At 50.8% G+C, this 15,795-nt stretch overlaps 5 protein-coding genes and 1 non-coding gene across 6 annotated transcripts; 3 read left to right on the forward strand and 3 right to left on the reverse strand.

Annotated features, from left to right (window-relative positions):
* Positions 1–1,043: 1,043 nt before the first annotated feature.
* Positions 1,044–2,231, forward strand: YALI1_F18023g (uncharacterized protein; the record flags this gene model as incomplete). Its single annotated transcript, XM_505376.3, has 1 exon — positions 1,044–2,231. The coding sequence occupies one exon, from the start codon at positions 1,044–1,046 to the stop codon at positions 2,229–2,231; it is 1,188 nt and encodes a 395-aa protein (XP_505376.1).
* Positions 2,232–2,856: 625 nt separating this feature from the next.
* On the reverse strand, positions 2,857–7,606 carry YALI1_F18081g (uncharacterized protein; the record flags this gene model as incomplete). The annotated part of the gene is made up of 2 exons (XM_505377.3): positions 2,857–6,813; positions 6,917–7,606. 2 exons carry the CDS (start codon positions 7,604–7,606, stop codon positions 2,857–2,859), a joined length of 4,647 nt encoding a protein of 1,548 aa, XP_505377.3.
* A 700-nt stretch (positions 7,607–8,306) lies between these two features.
* On the reverse strand, positions 8,307–9,284 carry YALI1_F18105g (uncharacterized protein; the record flags this gene model as incomplete). Its single annotated transcript, XM_505378.3, has 1 exon — positions 8,307–9,284. The coding sequence occupies one exon, from the start codon at positions 9,282–9,284 to the stop codon at positions 8,307–8,309; it is 978 nt and encodes a 325-aa protein (XP_505378.2).
* Positions 9,285–10,106: 822 nt separating this feature from the next.
* Positions 10,107–10,178, reverse strand: YALI1_F18114r. Its single transcript has one exon. It is a non-coding gene; the product is annotated as a tRNA-His (tRNA).
* An 809-nt stretch (positions 10,179–10,987) lies between these two features.
* On the forward strand, positions 10,988–12,874 carry YALI1_F18122g (uncharacterized protein; the record flags this gene model as incomplete). Its single annotated transcript, XM_505379.3, has 1 exon — positions 10,988–12,874. One exon carries the CDS (start codon positions 10,988–10,990, stop codon positions 12,872–12,874), a length of 1,887 nt encoding a protein of 628 aa, XP_505379.1.
* A 1,115-nt stretch (positions 12,875–13,989) lies between these two features.
* Positions 13,990–15,792, forward strand: YALI1_F18152g (uncharacterized protein; the record flags this gene model as incomplete). The annotated part of the gene is made up of 1 exon (XM_505380.3): positions 13,990–15,792. One exon carries the CDS (start codon positions 13,990–13,992, stop codon positions 15,790–15,792), a length of 1,803 nt encoding a protein of 600 aa, XP_505380.2.
* Positions 15,793–15,795: the final 3 nt, after the last annotated feature.

Raw genomic sequence — 15,795 nt, forward strand, 5'->3', positions numbered from 1 at the left:
AATATGCGATGAGCGTTTAAAAAAAGAACCATAAGGTGATCTGGAGGTCCATAATGAGGTGTATCACGCAACTGCGAGTATCGTGCTCTTCAACTGGTCAAACACACACAATATGACACTACATTGCTTTACTTGTGTCCTTTTACCCCTACACCTCCTCACCTCCTCACCTTGTCAAACACGGGAGCTGTCTCCATCACATGACTTGTACCCCCGCAGAACTGTCTTTGGTCAGCCACTCATCTCGGGTGAAACATGATAACAAGTTTTTTAACTAGTTTTTTTTACGTGTACAGCCGTTTGCAGCCGCCCGATTGTTCTTGTTTTTTCCAACGGCTGCGGGGGCGCCGGGCAGCTCTTGTCCAAGGGCGACTCGGATCCGCCCACAATGCGACGTGCTCAGCAGCGTGAACCTCGCATGGCAAATGTAACAAAAGGTCGTGGGCTCTTCTGGAGGGCCGTTAAGTAGCCAATCGGATTGGGTTAGCTGGAATGACGTGTCGCAGACGCTTGTCCCAAAGCTAAAATACCTTGGGCAAAGAGGTGTGAGCACTACAAAGGACGGGCGATGACGGGTAGAATAGAACGTCAGTAGAGGCGAAAAAGGGGTCGCAAGAGACGGGGTCTCCGGCGGCAAGACAGAGTTGAAGGCGCACAGGAGATGTCCATGCGGTTTCCTCCTGCTCGGCGACTCCCCAGAGGGCCCCACCCCCCACAGGATTTGTTTGCACCTGCAGATTTACCCTACCGGTAAAAAGTTTTAGAATTGAGATGGGATTTTTTCTCCCAGCAGGTGCAAACTTGTCTACTCTTAGCATACAACCTTTCAGCACCACCAAGGCGATAACCAAGCGACTCTGTGTTTTTGTGTTTCATCGGAAGAAGAGGGGGGAAACAAACCGGGCATAGTACGATATACTTGGCAGCAGCAACGACAAAACGAGAAAAAATAGTAGCATCGAGAACGTCACGACCCAAGTCTTTGCTACCCTTATTTATACGCTATTTATTACCTATTTATTCAACACCCCACACCAAGACCGATGCTCATGTCGTTTGAATACGGAGATGGAAAGGGCGGCAACCCAGCCAACCCGACCCAGCAACCCCAGCACCCGCACCAGCACCAGCACCAGCACCAGCACTCGCTTCTGGCCCACCCGAAACCCGTTTCGTTTGCATCTTCCACCGTCTCCTCCATGGACGGCTCGGCCCAGTCTTCACCTGTGGGATCCACCGCCGACCTGACCGCTAGTCAGAATGGAGCCGCTCCCGGCACCGGCTCGTCTAAGCAGCACGACCGGCTCTTCAGCGGCTTCCTTTCACGTCCCACCTCCACTCGAATCTCGTCACCCTTCTCGCTCGGCATCAAGTCCGACATTTGGGGAGACGACTCCTCCACTACCTCCCAGACGTCGGCCTCGTCCACGTCCAAATTTGCTCCCTTCGAGGCCCCCACGCCCTCAAGCTCCTCGGGCTCAACCGTGTCGCAGCCCGCAGCACCCGTGGCGCCTCAGCAGCAGCAGCAGGGAGCTCCCCGACCTTCTGTCGTGGCCGCCATGTCGCAGGCCAACGACTTCCCAGGCATCGACATCAGCTACCTTGACGACCCTGCGGCTGCCCCCGGCGCCGCTGGATCGGCCCACTCGTCCAACTTTGCCACGCACACAAACTCGTCCGTGTCGCTGAGCGCTCTGGGCTATGGTACCGGCTTCGGCACCCCCACCTCGGCCACCGTGCCCCCCGGGGCTCCCAACGCTGCCTACTTTGAGGAGTATCCCCAGCAGCCTTTTGATCCCTGGGGAGAAGACAAGCGACGTGGTCACATGGGAGGACCCATGATGCAGCCTAACGTGCACCAGGCCAACGGCATGCCCCCCAACGGCATGCCCAACCCCATGGCCATGCAGCAGCCTCTTGCCAACGGGATGCACATGCAGGGCATGATGCCGCAGATGGCTCCCGTGACGCCTACTGCCGCCAACGCCGTGCCCCAGCAGCAGCCCCGACGAAAGGCCAACATCAACTCCGAGCTGTACAAGACAGAGATGTGCTCGTCGTTCCAGAAGACGGGCTCGTGCTCGTACGGCGAAAAGTGCCAGTTTGCCCACGGCGAACACGAGTTGAAAAACGTGGACCGGCCGCCTAAGTGGCGCTCCAAGCTGTGCCAGAACTGGCTGCGGACCGGCACCTGCGCCTACAACGACAGATGTTGCTTCAAACATGCTTAAATTATATGGCGCTACGCACGCTCAAGGACTTGACCATTCAGTTGACGACTCCTGGTTATTATTTATGTATAGATATTTATCATTGTAAATAGAATCTTTCTATCTTGCTTGTTTTGACACTCTGGTTGTAGACTCATCGTAGATCATTTGAAAATGGTTTTTTTTTTTTTTCGCGCACCCGCAGAAATCAACTTTTCACAACATATGCCTCTGATTCGATGTGTCTAACATGAGACGAACCTTGGTCCCCCCCTCGACAAAGACTTGGAATTAACAAGTCAATGGTCCAATAATAATCGCATATTCGGTGCATACCATCAATCGTCTATACATTCCAGTGCTTCAACTACAAGTACTCGATGTAAGACATGTCGCAAGTCGTTGTCTCAAAGTTCTTCACGGCAAGTTTGTCTCATTTCTCGGGCCGCTTTTCGGGAGTTCGTCAGTGCATTTGGTGGGCTACAGATGTACAAATACGTTAACTACCAAACGAGTACGATCGTATGTACTGTACTGTACGTTTGCTCTGCAGCAAGTCTGGAGACTCTCACTGTAGATACAAGAACAGTAGACCGGGTCACATCCTCGCGTCATAGAATATACAATCATTATTGTTATAGTCCTTCTAATACTCCTCAATTCCCTCTCCCCCCAGAGTAGCCACCTCCGCCAGCCGGTCCAGAATCTTGGTCACCAACTTGGAAATGCCATTGGCGTTGACGTCCTCATGCAACTGCTGCTCCTGCGTGTTACCCACGGTGGTCAGCGACGCCAGCAGCTTGGGGTGCTTCTGCAGGTACGCAATGCCGTCCAGAATGATGGGCTTGTAGGTGTCCTTTAGGTCGTTAGGGACCACTTGCAAGAGCACAACAATCTGCTGCAGCTCGTCGACGAACGACAGCGAAATGGTGACGGGCTCCATCAGGTTTCTGATGGCGGTCTCGATTTGCAGCTGGAAGAAGCTCAGCAGCATTGTGATTTCCGGCGAAATGCGGCCTCCAAGCCTCACCAGCACGGTCAGCATGATGGGGAGAATACCCCGGATCCAGATGTAGTACAGTCGGCCCTGGTGAAGACTACCCTTCTGAATCTCTCGAGAGATGGGAGCCTCAGTCAGAGCTCCCACAAGACCGTTCAAAACCACCTGCTCGGACAACTGATCGTTCTGCAGCAACTCAAGCAGGAACAGCAGAGTCAGCTCGCCAAAGACGGGATCAATCTCCTGAGAGTACGAGTACAGCGACAGAAGAGACCGAATGCTCCCAGTGTCCTGGATCTTAAGGGCAAACTGGGCTAGAGAAACAGGTACACAAGTGTTCTCAAACGACAACAGGTTTCGCAGCAAGACAACCATGATTCGGAGATCCTCAATCAGGAAATCAACGTCCACCGTCTCGCCAGAATGCCCCTTGTGGCTCACGTCATACTGAATGGCGTTGGCAAGAGCATACGAGCCCTTGGCAAGCACAATATCCGAAATGCCATGCAGGACCTGCGCCATATCTGCCTCAGGGTTCTCGAGAGCCTTTCGAACAAGGATGCTAATGCTTCTCAAAACAGGCTTATAGAGTCGTGAAGTGCCAGAAAGAGAAGACAAGAAAGAAACGTCAGTGGACTCAAGAATGGCCCAGCAGAGCTTCAGACCCTCCGTGACGTCGACGTCCTTTAGCTCGGGAGACTTGAGAATGTGAAAAATGACCTCCAGACGAGCATTGTAGACGCCCTCGAACACGGGAGCAATCATACCACCCAGAGAAATCTCCATCAATGCAACCACAATGTCTCCCAGGCTTTCGGCAATCTTGACGTCAATAGCCACCACAAGCAGCTGACCCCAGGCAAGAGACAGCTCCGTCTCGGAGTTGACAAGAGACAGATTGAGGTTGGCCTCGGCAATCTCGGACTCAAACTCACCCAGAGAAGGGCCAAAAACGGCGTTCATGTCCTCCAGATCATACACAAAGCTGGATCCGTAGTACTCGGGGTCCTTCTTTCGGAACTGGAACAACTCCATGTTCCACTTTGCGTGAAAGTTGCGAATGAGGTTGCCATGAAGAGAAGATCTGTACAGCTGGATGGAAGAGAAGGACTTGGTGAGCTTGAGCATTTTAGAGCCCCACTTGGACTTGATCAGAGCTCCGACAGTCTCAGGGTCCTTGAATAGCTCCTGAGCTATCACCTGCACAGCCTTGGCAGCGGAGAATCGCTGGTACGCAGCCTCGACAGTCACCGTCTTGTTGGACGACTTTTTGGGACTTCTGATCTCCTGCGGAAGCTGCAGAGGCACAGAATCAACAACCTCGACCATCTTTCCAACCAGTTTCGTGAGTCGATCCTTAGAAGTCTTTGTGACGGTGGACCAGGTGTTTCGAGCAAGAGCAATGGCCTTGATGACATGCACAAACACTCTCGACGAGTAGTCCTTGGATTCAAGAGCTTTGGTCTCAAGCACCTCCAAGAGAGAGTCTTTCTCCGTCACCAGCAGAATAGACAGACCATCCTGACGCGAAGAACCGTCAACGACAGCTCCAAAGAATGCACAGATGCCAATAACAGTCTCTGTGGTCTCCAAATTATTCTCCATTGACGCGATAAGCGACTTGAGAAGCAACTGGGAGTGAAACTGCCCCAGATGGGCCAACAGAGAGGGTTGTTCACAATCAACCCAACTGGAATCAACAAGAGCAGTCATCAGATCAATCACCTTCTTGTGAAAGGGGAACTGCTGGTACAGCTCAACGAGTTGGGGACTGGCCAAGAAGAGCTGCTTCTCAAGCACAGAAGGAGCCAGCTCGAGGTTAGTTCGGGCCTCCACAATCTTGGTAAGGAACTCCAAAGAGGCATTGACCCATTCCACCGAAGTAGAGTCCAGACAGGTAAGCAGAGGTCTCTGGGGACCCAGGTCCTCGCCCGTGGAAGTCAGGAATCCCTCCAGAATGTACTCTGCACTAGCCCGAAGTACAGGCACAACATTATCCATGGCAAAGGCATAATGCACAGTCTGCTGGAACATTCTCACACTCTTGGACATGAGCTCCACACGCTGGTCCTTGTTGACGTACTTCCAGTAGCTGCACGACTCAAACACGTCGATGTAGTGTCGTGTAAGCTTGTGCAGCACATCGCTCTGCACCTTGGCAGACACCTTGGAGTCGATGGAAGAAGCCACAGCGTTCTCTACAAGAGTATCGGCCAAATCAAGCAATGCCAGAGTCAAAGAGTACTCGCCATTGACAATCTCTGTGCTTCCAAGAACCATGGCTGCAAATCCCGGCCGTCCGTTCTGAGCAAGAATTCCTGCTCGGGAAAGGAAGGGCCAGATTCGATCGGGTTGAATTCGACACAGAGCTGTGAAAAACTTGACACTCTCGGTAGCCACAAAAATATGCTGGTTGGCGTAAGCGTCCACCAGGTGCTTAGCAATCACCTCTACAATATCCTCCTCCCACATGGATGCACTTCTGAGCAGCTCGTCTGCAACCTCAGCATCAACTTTGGAAATCACCTTTCGCATGAGCTTAATGATGAGAGCAGCCGTTCGACCACTCAGTTGAGAAAGAAGCTTACCAAGGTACGCCCATCCGTTGAACTCCGTTGCCCACATGACCAGAGGAGGTATGTTGTCACCGGGAACAAGAGTACCGGAGGTTCCAGGAGGAATGACAAACTCGGGGAACACAGGCACTCCGCCCGTCAATGTGACAATGTTGGTATCGGTCTCAGAGAATGTGTAGTCCTTGAATCCGGGTAACAGCTGCTGCATCAAAGTTCGCATCTGGTATACCTCAGTGAAGGCTGTTTCTCCATCCATAGCCAGCATAATGTACAGAAACGGCTCAATGTCAAAGGGAAATCGAGATAGCGCAATTAGCATGGCATCTCTGATCTTGAGTGTGTTCTCCAATAGGTATCGACAGTATCCTGGATAGGGACCCAGCACTGTAGCCACGAGCTCTGCGAACGCCTCCGTCAAAGGAACAAGACGGAAACTGGCTCGACAAAGAGACATGAAGACCATGGTGTGTTCTGCGGACTTTGCCAGTCCTCGGTACGCGCTCTGTGTTACTGCCAACACTCCTCGGTTGAGAGACTGGTTGGCCAGTTGTGTGCAAACAATGTAGGGGCTCTGGCCGTTGCAGTCAGCCGAAACCTGATCGATAAAGGGCACCAGAGCCCGATCGTTGGTCTCCTCCTGTCTGAATGTGACTCGCTGAAGCACATGGGACCATGCCAGAACAATGGGGCTCCAGAGCTCCTCATTCATATGTTCCTGAATGATGTTATTGACCGCAGTCAGGGTTGCAGGGTCTTTAAAGTAAACGTTGTCGGGGATGGGCTCGTCAGTTTCCGGAGGATCGACTCGGTCATCGAGGTCTGATGGAACGTCGAACATCTGGTCCAGGTCGAGAAGAACCAGAGAAATGAGAATCGAGTAGCAGAAGGCCTCGGAGTACTCCCCCAGGAACGGTAGGTTGTCCAGGCTCTCGAACCATTGCTTGACGTCAGCGGCAGACGGATTCTCGTCGAAAAAGTAGTATCCGTTGTATGCTAGTTTCAGAATCTCCACCTGGAGTCTTTGTGACTGTGTTAGTTAGCTGTGTAAATAATTGGAGGTCAGAGTTCTTCGCTCTATAACCTCGTGTCCTTACCAGAAGCGTTCTTCAAGACTCTCCGATCATACTCACAGCAAATCGCAATAGCCCGAGAATGTCTGTTGCACTCTCGTACTTTTTTCCAGCCACTAATGGCTCCTTCTCTCGTCGACAGTATGTACTGAGGTTGGCGTTTCGCACAAGTTGTTCCAGAACATGACTGGAAAAGCCCTTGGTGTGGATTTTACGAGCAAACTCGTCAGGGAGGTCGCCCAGGTTGCCGTTTGCTTTGGCCAATCGAGAAGACATGTAGAACAGCTCAGACACAACCTGGACCTTGAAACGTCGCTCGCTAAGAATCCGGTTGGTGTACAACCGCACCCGTTTGGCATCGTCGGTGGTGCCAAAGGGGAACGACATGACGACTCGCACCGCCTCGGCCACAGACACGTTGAGGTGGTTGAGAACCAGCTCTGCATCCTTGACGGCCTCCTCGGGCACCTTGACGGTGGATCCGTTGATGGATGTGTCCTTGAGCTTCTTGATCTGCTCAATCTTGGTCTTGGTGGTCTCGCCAGCCTTTTTGTGCACGTCATTGCCCTTGCGATCCTCCTCGAACCGCACCGCTGCCAGAACCGTTGGGTCACAAATGGGGTCACAACACGTCTGGAGATCCTTGAGATTGGCGGTCAAAAACGTGTGAAGCGACTGCTTCTGGTCCTCGGAGGCACGGCCACTCTTGAGCAAGTAGTACACGCTCTCATAGGTCCATAGAGACGCCATTTCAATAGTGTGTTGATGGGGTTGTAAAATTTCAAAGTTAATATGCATAACAATGTAGACAAGCAAGCTCAATCAAAAACAGTGACCGGAGGGAGGGTACACACTGGGGTCGAAACACGTGATATCAAGCCAAAGAGGAGAAACAATCTTTCTATCTACTCAATTATTTAAAAACAATTTCCCCCCCCTCATTTTTCACGTTTTATACCCTCAATGTAGACTCTGTAGTGCATGTTTTGGTGGCATTCTGGTGTGCGTGTGTGGGTGTTTCCATTTCTCACAGGTTATGAGTAAATACCCAAGAGGACACGACCAAAAACCGACATAAACAGTTGTCGATAACTGAAAGAAGGACTTGAATAGCATGATTGATGTGTATCAACATGTCGAGAAAGTCGCCTCTATCAATTGCTATTAGAAGTGAAATGTTGTATCGTCGAGTGCTACCCGACAAATATTTACAGTACATAAAAAAAAACAAAAACAAAACGATATACTGTACATACTTGACATAAATACAAGTAGCTACCGGTACAAATACTCGTACTGCACTTGTATCCTGATTCAACCTAGAGCACCAATCAATCAATTGATCGTCACATCACTTCAACGACTACATATTCTCCTCATACATCCACTCACTCACTCACTTGTATCAACAATTTCTTGCACTATATATAAACTACACTAGGGACTCTGTTTAGACAGAAGCACCAGAGATGTAGAACCACTTGTCAATGCTCTGATCAATGGGGGCAGGGGCAAGGTTCTGGCCCTCGGGAATGGAAGCAGAGGCAGTGAAGGTGGGGGTGTTCTCAAGAGTGGTGTTCTCGAGAGAAATGCCCTTGTCGTCGGATGCCTTTCCGGCAATGAGGGTCTCCCAGGCCTCCTCGCACTCTCGGATGACCTCGTCGGCGTACTTCTTGTTCTTGCACTCACCGGAGAAGGCAAACTGGTTCTCGGGCTTTCCGTCAGGGATCTTGTAGATTCGGAACCACTCGTTGGTGGCTCGCAGAAGACCGGGCAGGTGTCGCTCAACATCCTCAATGTCATTGACCTTGGAGGCAAGAGGGTCCTTGACATCGATGGCGATGATCTTCCAGTCAGTCTCACCCTCGTCGAGGAGAGCCATGACACCGAGGACCTTGACCTGCTTGACCTGGCCAGTGTAGCCAACAGTCTCACCGATCTCGCAGACGTCGAGCGGGTCGTTGTCACCCTTGGCCTTGGTCTCGGGGTGGACGTGGTTGGGGTCCTCCCAGGTCTGGGGGAAAGCACCGTAGTTGTGGATGTATCCGTGGTGGGGGAAGCAGTTTCGGACGAATCGGAGCTTGCCCTTCTTGGTGTCCTGGATGATGGGGTTCAGAGCAAGGTCCTTGGAGATCTCCATCTTGGCGTTGGTCCATCGAGGAACCTCGACAATCATGTTGAGAATGGTCTTCTCAGCATTGGCGTACAGAGGAATGTCGTGGAAGGCGGAAACGGGCTTGCCGTCCTTCTCAATGTAGACCTTGTAGTCGAGAGTGTTGGGGGCACCAATGGACCGGGTAGTGTAGGTAGACATGTTGCTGGTGTTGGATGAAGAAGTTAAGTGCTGGCTGACCTGGCCAAGACGATGATGCGTGGTGTGCGGTAGGGTAACCTGATCTGAACTTGTCCTCGTCACGTGTGATGGCATGTGTGTGATATATATGCGTGTCCTTTGATCTTTTTGGCGGTGGCCTCGTGGCGACGATTGTGGTGGGTCTTTCAGGCTGGGCTGGTTGGCGTCGATCCGATTGTTGTACAAGTGCTCCCGTCGTGCACGCTCTCTCAGCCAAAGGTGAGGTCCCTTCTTTGGGTTTCCATGGGTCTATATGTACTGTTATTGGTGAGCATGGGGGGAGCCTAACTTTCCCCACATAAAGTGCGACTCGGAGGCCCATGTGCGTGTGTGGCGACGCTGTGCCATCAATTGAGATGTGGTGGATTCTACATCTTGTGAAAATCACTCTCCAGACGAAATTTAGCACACACACATTGCCCAACAACAAAGTGGATGGGCAGTTATTACCTGTTCAATGCACCCTGAGTCATACACCTATGACGTACAAGTGCCTGCCTCAGCAACCATCACCTGTGCCCTCTTATTTGCGATTGCGCGCCGAAACGTGGTGTGGGGTGCAATACTGATTATTCTGGGCTCCTCCGAGGAGGTTTTGTCATGAGCTGTGACGTGGATGGCGTTAGTGCGACAGCAGGTGAAAAAGAGAGCGGCTGGGCTAAACTTCAAACGAAAAAGCAGGCAGTTGATTATCGCACGAAACCCAACATTCTCTTCGGCTCTTGCGCGGAGATATTGCCATATGCATCGGTTATCGTGTGTCTTCGGGTTTCAAGGCGTAGATCGCCATCCATCTCATAAGAGTACACTAGAGCAAGCGAAAAGGAAAAGGAAAAGGGAAAAATATTAAAAAAGGTTGTGGGAATTTAACCCACTTGTTTGGAGCAGTTGTTAAACTGCCATCACCCAGAATCGAACTGAGGTTTCCACGGCCACAACGTGGTGTACTAACCACTATACTATGATGGCTTAAATTAAGCGTTGATTAGAGGAAATTTCTGCAACCATAATCAAAATTCTGACCTCATTAACCCGCGATTTTGGGATAAAAGTAATACCATTGGAAACTAGACACCTGAATTAATCAAATGGTGACGACAATGCCACCCTAAACCCATTTTTACATGTTTTACAACCTTTCCAAGTTTGCTATGACAACCCACAGGTAGACCCAAAACATGACTCAAACCGACTGTTTCAGAGTAAAAAGACTACCAGCAAACAGATGAGGTTTATATAAGACCAATACAAACGACATTAAGGTACTATACTCATGTGTAGCTCCGAATGATGGGTGTTTTTATCTCATTGCTTCCTCAAATCTCCATCCAATAGTTTACCCCCTGATAGTGAGGCAATTCCCTCAATTGTAGAGGATTAACAGTTGATCGATTCAATTCTTAGCAGCTAATGAAAAAAAGAATATGTTTACTTCCTCTTTTCCTCTTAATTATTCGTGAAATCCCCGTTTCAGGTTGCTTCTTGACACCGCACTACAAGTAGGTAGATATGGAACACACTATAGAGTTTCAGCAAGTTGGGCCACCTCCTGAACATATTCCCCGAGATCTTCTTAGTTGTTTCTTGTTTTTTTTTTTTTTTTTTTTTTTTCTTCTTCATTTTACCGCTCTCCTAGCTTAGACACCGTCAGCTACTACCTCAATGAGCCCTTTGCCAGAAACTAACCCTCCATGACCACAGTCAACAGTGTCGAAAAACCTCGAGGTTTCAACTCTAAACCTCTCCAAGCTTATCTAACTTAGACCCCTCCTACACACATGCGCACGTTTCGAAAGTCGGTAGTACGCAAGACAAAACGCCTGTTTGACCACCAGGGGACGTCCAAAAAATACATTGACGACACTACCGACATGTCTCAGATCCAGCAACTGATTGAAATGGGCATCAGCGAGGATGTCGCCAAGATTGCGCTCCGCAGAAACGACCACAACGTGGAGAAGGCCCTCGAATACATTTTTTCGCACGACAACATTGTGGAGAGCGATAACGAGGTGGCTGCGCCCGAGCTACCGCCGCGACGAGACCCCAACGCAGACACCAGCGGAGATATCGAGCCCAGGGACTACACCCGGGAGATTGTGCCTTACCACCAGATTCCACATGTTGAGGAGACGGCTGAGGAGGACCTAATTGAGGAGAGCAGAGAGGCGTACGTACATGAGCCTGAGCTTTCATATTCACGGTTCGATCTCAGTGAATTGACAGCAAACCAGACGGTTAGAAGTTTGGATCCTCCAATCTTGCTACCTTCTCATGCTGCCATCGATATCGCGCCCTTGCTGACGATTTTGCATGCTATTCCACAGGCCAGAGATGCGCTATTGGAGGGTGCAAAGGACACGTACGAGTTTGACCCCAGCTGGCGCTCCGGCACCTGTTCTAAAAAGACGTCGTTGGTGGAGGAAACACAAAAGCTGCTCGCATTTCTCGATGGCAGCACCGGGCGAGGCTTCAACACCATCTCCAATCTCGTCAGATGCATCCCTTCATCTATAGCATCCCAACTCAGCGGCTCGTCTCGATCTAGTGACGACTCTACTGCGGTTGGTGCGTTTTTGGAACAACTCATCATGCGGCATGAGAACGCAGCGAAAACCTTCAGGATGGTGGCTACGGATGGAGAGGAGTCGGAACCTATGTACAACATCTTGCTGGGAACCAGGGAGCCTTCAGACACTTGTCTCACCATTTCCGACGGACTAGATTTGTTGTTATGGAGTGGACTCCGAGATGGATCTTCTACAGACGAAGTGACCTATCTCAAGGAAATCCCACCTGTTATCTCCATCACATGTCGACGTGAAGACGCCCAAAGTGGTTCTGGTCTGGCTGTGACGCCAAAGTTCTCTCCTCATCGGTACTCGGAGGCCTACCTGGACAAGGTCAAGTCGGTGCACAGTCGAGCCATTGAGGCCAAGAAGGAGTCGCAAGCGCTGTTCCAGAAGCGATTTGAAATGTCAAACTTCCAGGGCGTCAGTGTTACTAAGTTGCTGGAGGTTGCTGTTGGTCATTTCGACGATGAGACCAGGGAGGGAGTCACAGAGCTACGAAAACTCCAGAATCAGTACCTGGATGCTCGAGAGGAGATCGGATTACGAATCGATAAGCTTGAGGAATTGACGGACGATGTGGATGTGCCTCCATATGGGCCTGAATACAATCTCATGGGTGCCATCATTTCCCCAACAGAGTTTTACTACAACCATCATGGACAATGGCTACATGTGGCTTATCTGGACGAAGCTCCCGTATCTGTGGATAGTCTTTATGCAATCCGTCCTACTACGGTAGAGGAGGTTTGTGAGCATGCTGCCCGTGGCTCCGACCAGTTTGATGCCCAGGAAGTGACTCTGTTGTATGCCACCTCCGAGAACAGCGATATGCCTTGTGGGGAACTCCCGGCATCTCTCAAGGCGTTCCTTGAGGAGGATCGGAAGCATTTCGAGGCTCTTCTGGCAGAGGAGGAGGCTGCTGAGGCTGCGGAGGCCGAGAATCTCATCGAGCTAGATGCGGAAGATTCCGATGAGCAGGAAGTTGGGACGGAGGATACGGCCGAGGATGAGGCACAAGTGCAAGAAACGTCGCAAGCCACTGAAGCTAAGGGGCCTGATGGTTTAGAGGCTTTAGAGCAGCCACAGAGATAGGCGCCGCAAAGATAACAAGGTCCGATCATGTCTCTGTTTCTGCCACTAATTTAGATAAATGAATGAACGATGGCATGAACATTGGTAGTTATGGAACAAACTAACAAAAAATGGTCCTGGGTATCATATTACGCGATCAGAGTCAAACTTAGCTGATTAGTGCCTGTAGGATGCATTCCCCATACTGCAGCAATCCGTGCAGTGAACACCCTTAGGGCCGCACCCCCCATGTATGTACTGTAGCCCAGGTGGAAGAGTTTAGCGAAATTTACCGCCATAACGAATATAGCAAACCTTTGGCAAGGTTTTCGAGAGGTTGTTCCGGTGGCCCTGGAAGATGGTGGTTGGCTGTGTCAAGCATTGTGATGTAAGTAGGAGTCGACATTATGAAGAGGGGTAGAGTATCGTAAAGTAGGTCTCCTATGTACAGCGCTCCGAGTCCATCACAGCGTGCAGAGAAACAAGAAGCAGGCAGTTCCGGGGTATGTGCCGGCCACGCCAGTTCACAGTGAGTTCGGTGGGACGCAGTCTCCGTTAATGCGCCATATACAGTAGAACATTTGACTTTCATGGCAGAAGAAGAAGAAGGAATAAAAAAAAAAAAAAGGCGCTAAATTAAGGCAGATCTAAAGAAAAGCTTGGACGGCTCTAAAGAGAAACCAAGGCTCGAAAGAGGACAGGCCAAGAGTTAATGTGCTTCGTATGAATCAGGCATGGGTCCGTGATACAGTGGCACCAGCTGGGTCTATGTTGAGCCGTGATATTGTTGAGATATCCTGCAATCATTCCAGATGGTCTCCGCACGGCTGATGCCAACTCACGTGAAATGGACTCATTTTTTCTGCACAGCAACATCTCAATCTCCTCGCTTGGCACTCCCGTTTTTTCTTTTTCTTTTTCCTCAGGTCCCTGTGAACAAGCCACACCCGGCTGGATGCCTATCAGCAGCACTCCAACAACTTTAGACGCTCTTGCACCGTCACGTGAACCGTGCTCATACCTGGGTACGAAGATTCCGGGTCAGATGTACAAAAAAAGATATGTATATATATATATATGAATGGAGCTGCTAAAGTGGTCCAAAGTATCTCATCGGTCTCACACAAGCGAAAATCATGGTCTGGAAGTTCCTTCCCCATCTCAATACTCCGTCGGAAACGGACTACAACAACGTCTACCAGAGCCACCCCAAATACGCTCCTCCGGTGGTAACCGCTGCGGTATCGGACACTGATGAACACAGCAGCTCTGAGAAAATCACCGCCGAGGACTCGGACATTGTGTCTGTGGCTCTGGGCGTGACCGAGGAAAAAGAGCTCGAGTACCGAGACGAGGCGGGCCGACCCTGGTGGAAGTTCTTTGATGAGTACGAGTACCGTCTTAATAAGCAGGACCGATCTGGCCAAAAGTGGTTCAAGTGGTTCGACGAAAACGATACTCCTGCCGAGCGAAAACTCATCTGGAAACTCGACATTCTGCTCTCCTGCTACGCCTTTCTCATCTACTGGGTCAAGTTCCTCGACCAGACTAACCTGAACAACGCCTACGTTGCCGGTCTCTCTGACGATGTCCATTTCAAAGGCAATGACCTGGTCAACACTCAGGCCATTTTCTCCGTCGGAGCCATCGTGTTCCAGCTCCCCTTCATGTTTCTGCTCCCCAAGGTCCCTCTCCATATTGTTCTCCCTCTCCTCGACTTCTGCTGGGGTATCATGACTCTGTGTCAGTACAAGATGAACAATGTCGGAGGCATTCAGGCCATGCGATTTCTTGTTGGAGCCTTCGAGGCCTCTCTTTATCCTGCTTTGCATTACCTGCTCGGATCGTGGTTCAAGCCCAAGGAAATCAACCGACGAGCTGGTTTCATGTACCTCGCTCAGTTCTTCGGAGTGCTCACCTCTTCTGTCATCGCCGCTGGAGCCGTCAAGCATCTCGACGGCGTTAACGGGCTTGAGGGATGGAGATGGCTGTTTATCATTGACGGAATCATCACCATGCCCATTGGTATCATCGGTCTGTGGATGATTCCTGGAACCCCCGAGAAGTGCTACTCCATCTTCCTGTCCAAGGAGGAAGTCGTGCTTGCCCGAGAACGTCTCAAGGACCACAAGGAGCGAACCTCCGGCGAACCCCCCAAGCCAAAGTACTCCTTTGGTGATCGAGGCATGTGGAAAAAGATCTTTTCCTCCTGGCAAATCTACGTGCTCTGTCTCGAGGGCATCTTCTGCTGGAACAACAACAACGGTACCTCTGGAGCCTACCTTCTGTGGCTCAAGTCTCTCAAAAACTCCGAGGGCGAGCAGCGATACACAAACTCCAAGGTCAACGATCTGGGAGCCATTACCCCCGGTCTTGGTATGGTCTGGATTGTACTCACTGTCGGCATTGCTGATCTTTTCGGATCTCGATGGGGAGCCATTGTCTTCACCCAGCTATTCAACTTCACTGGTAACACGATTCTCGCCGTCTGGGACGTTCCCGAGGGAGCCAAGTGGTTTGCCTGGATGCTCCAGTACTTTGGATGGGCCATGGCAGCCACCATGTACTCCTGGCTCAACGATATCTGTCGTCACGACCCCCAGGTCAGAGCCATCATTCTCATGATCATGAACATGATGGCCCAGACCTCCACTGCTTGGATTTCCGTGCTCGTATGGAAAACCTCGGAGGCTCCTCGATACCTCAAGGGTTTCACTTTTACTGCTTGCTCTGCCTTCTGTCTTATGATCTGGACCATGGTCGTTCTCTACTTCTACAAGCGAGACGAACGACAGCATGCCAAGGAGAACGGTATTGTGCTCTACAACTCGTCTACAGGTGAAGGTCTGGAACATGTGCCTGAGACGATTATCGAGGTGAAACCTCATGACGAGAAGGCCGCAATCAAGAGCCAGGCTGTTTCTATCCACTCTGCCTAAAAC

The sequence above is a fragment of the Yarrowia lipolytica genome, chromosome 1F, assembly GCF_001761485.1.
Source record: "Yarrowia lipolytica chromosome 1F, complete sequence".
Taxonomy (NCBI): domain Eukaryota; kingdom Fungi; phylum Ascomycota; class Dipodascomycetes; order Dipodascales; genus Yarrowia; species Yarrowia lipolytica.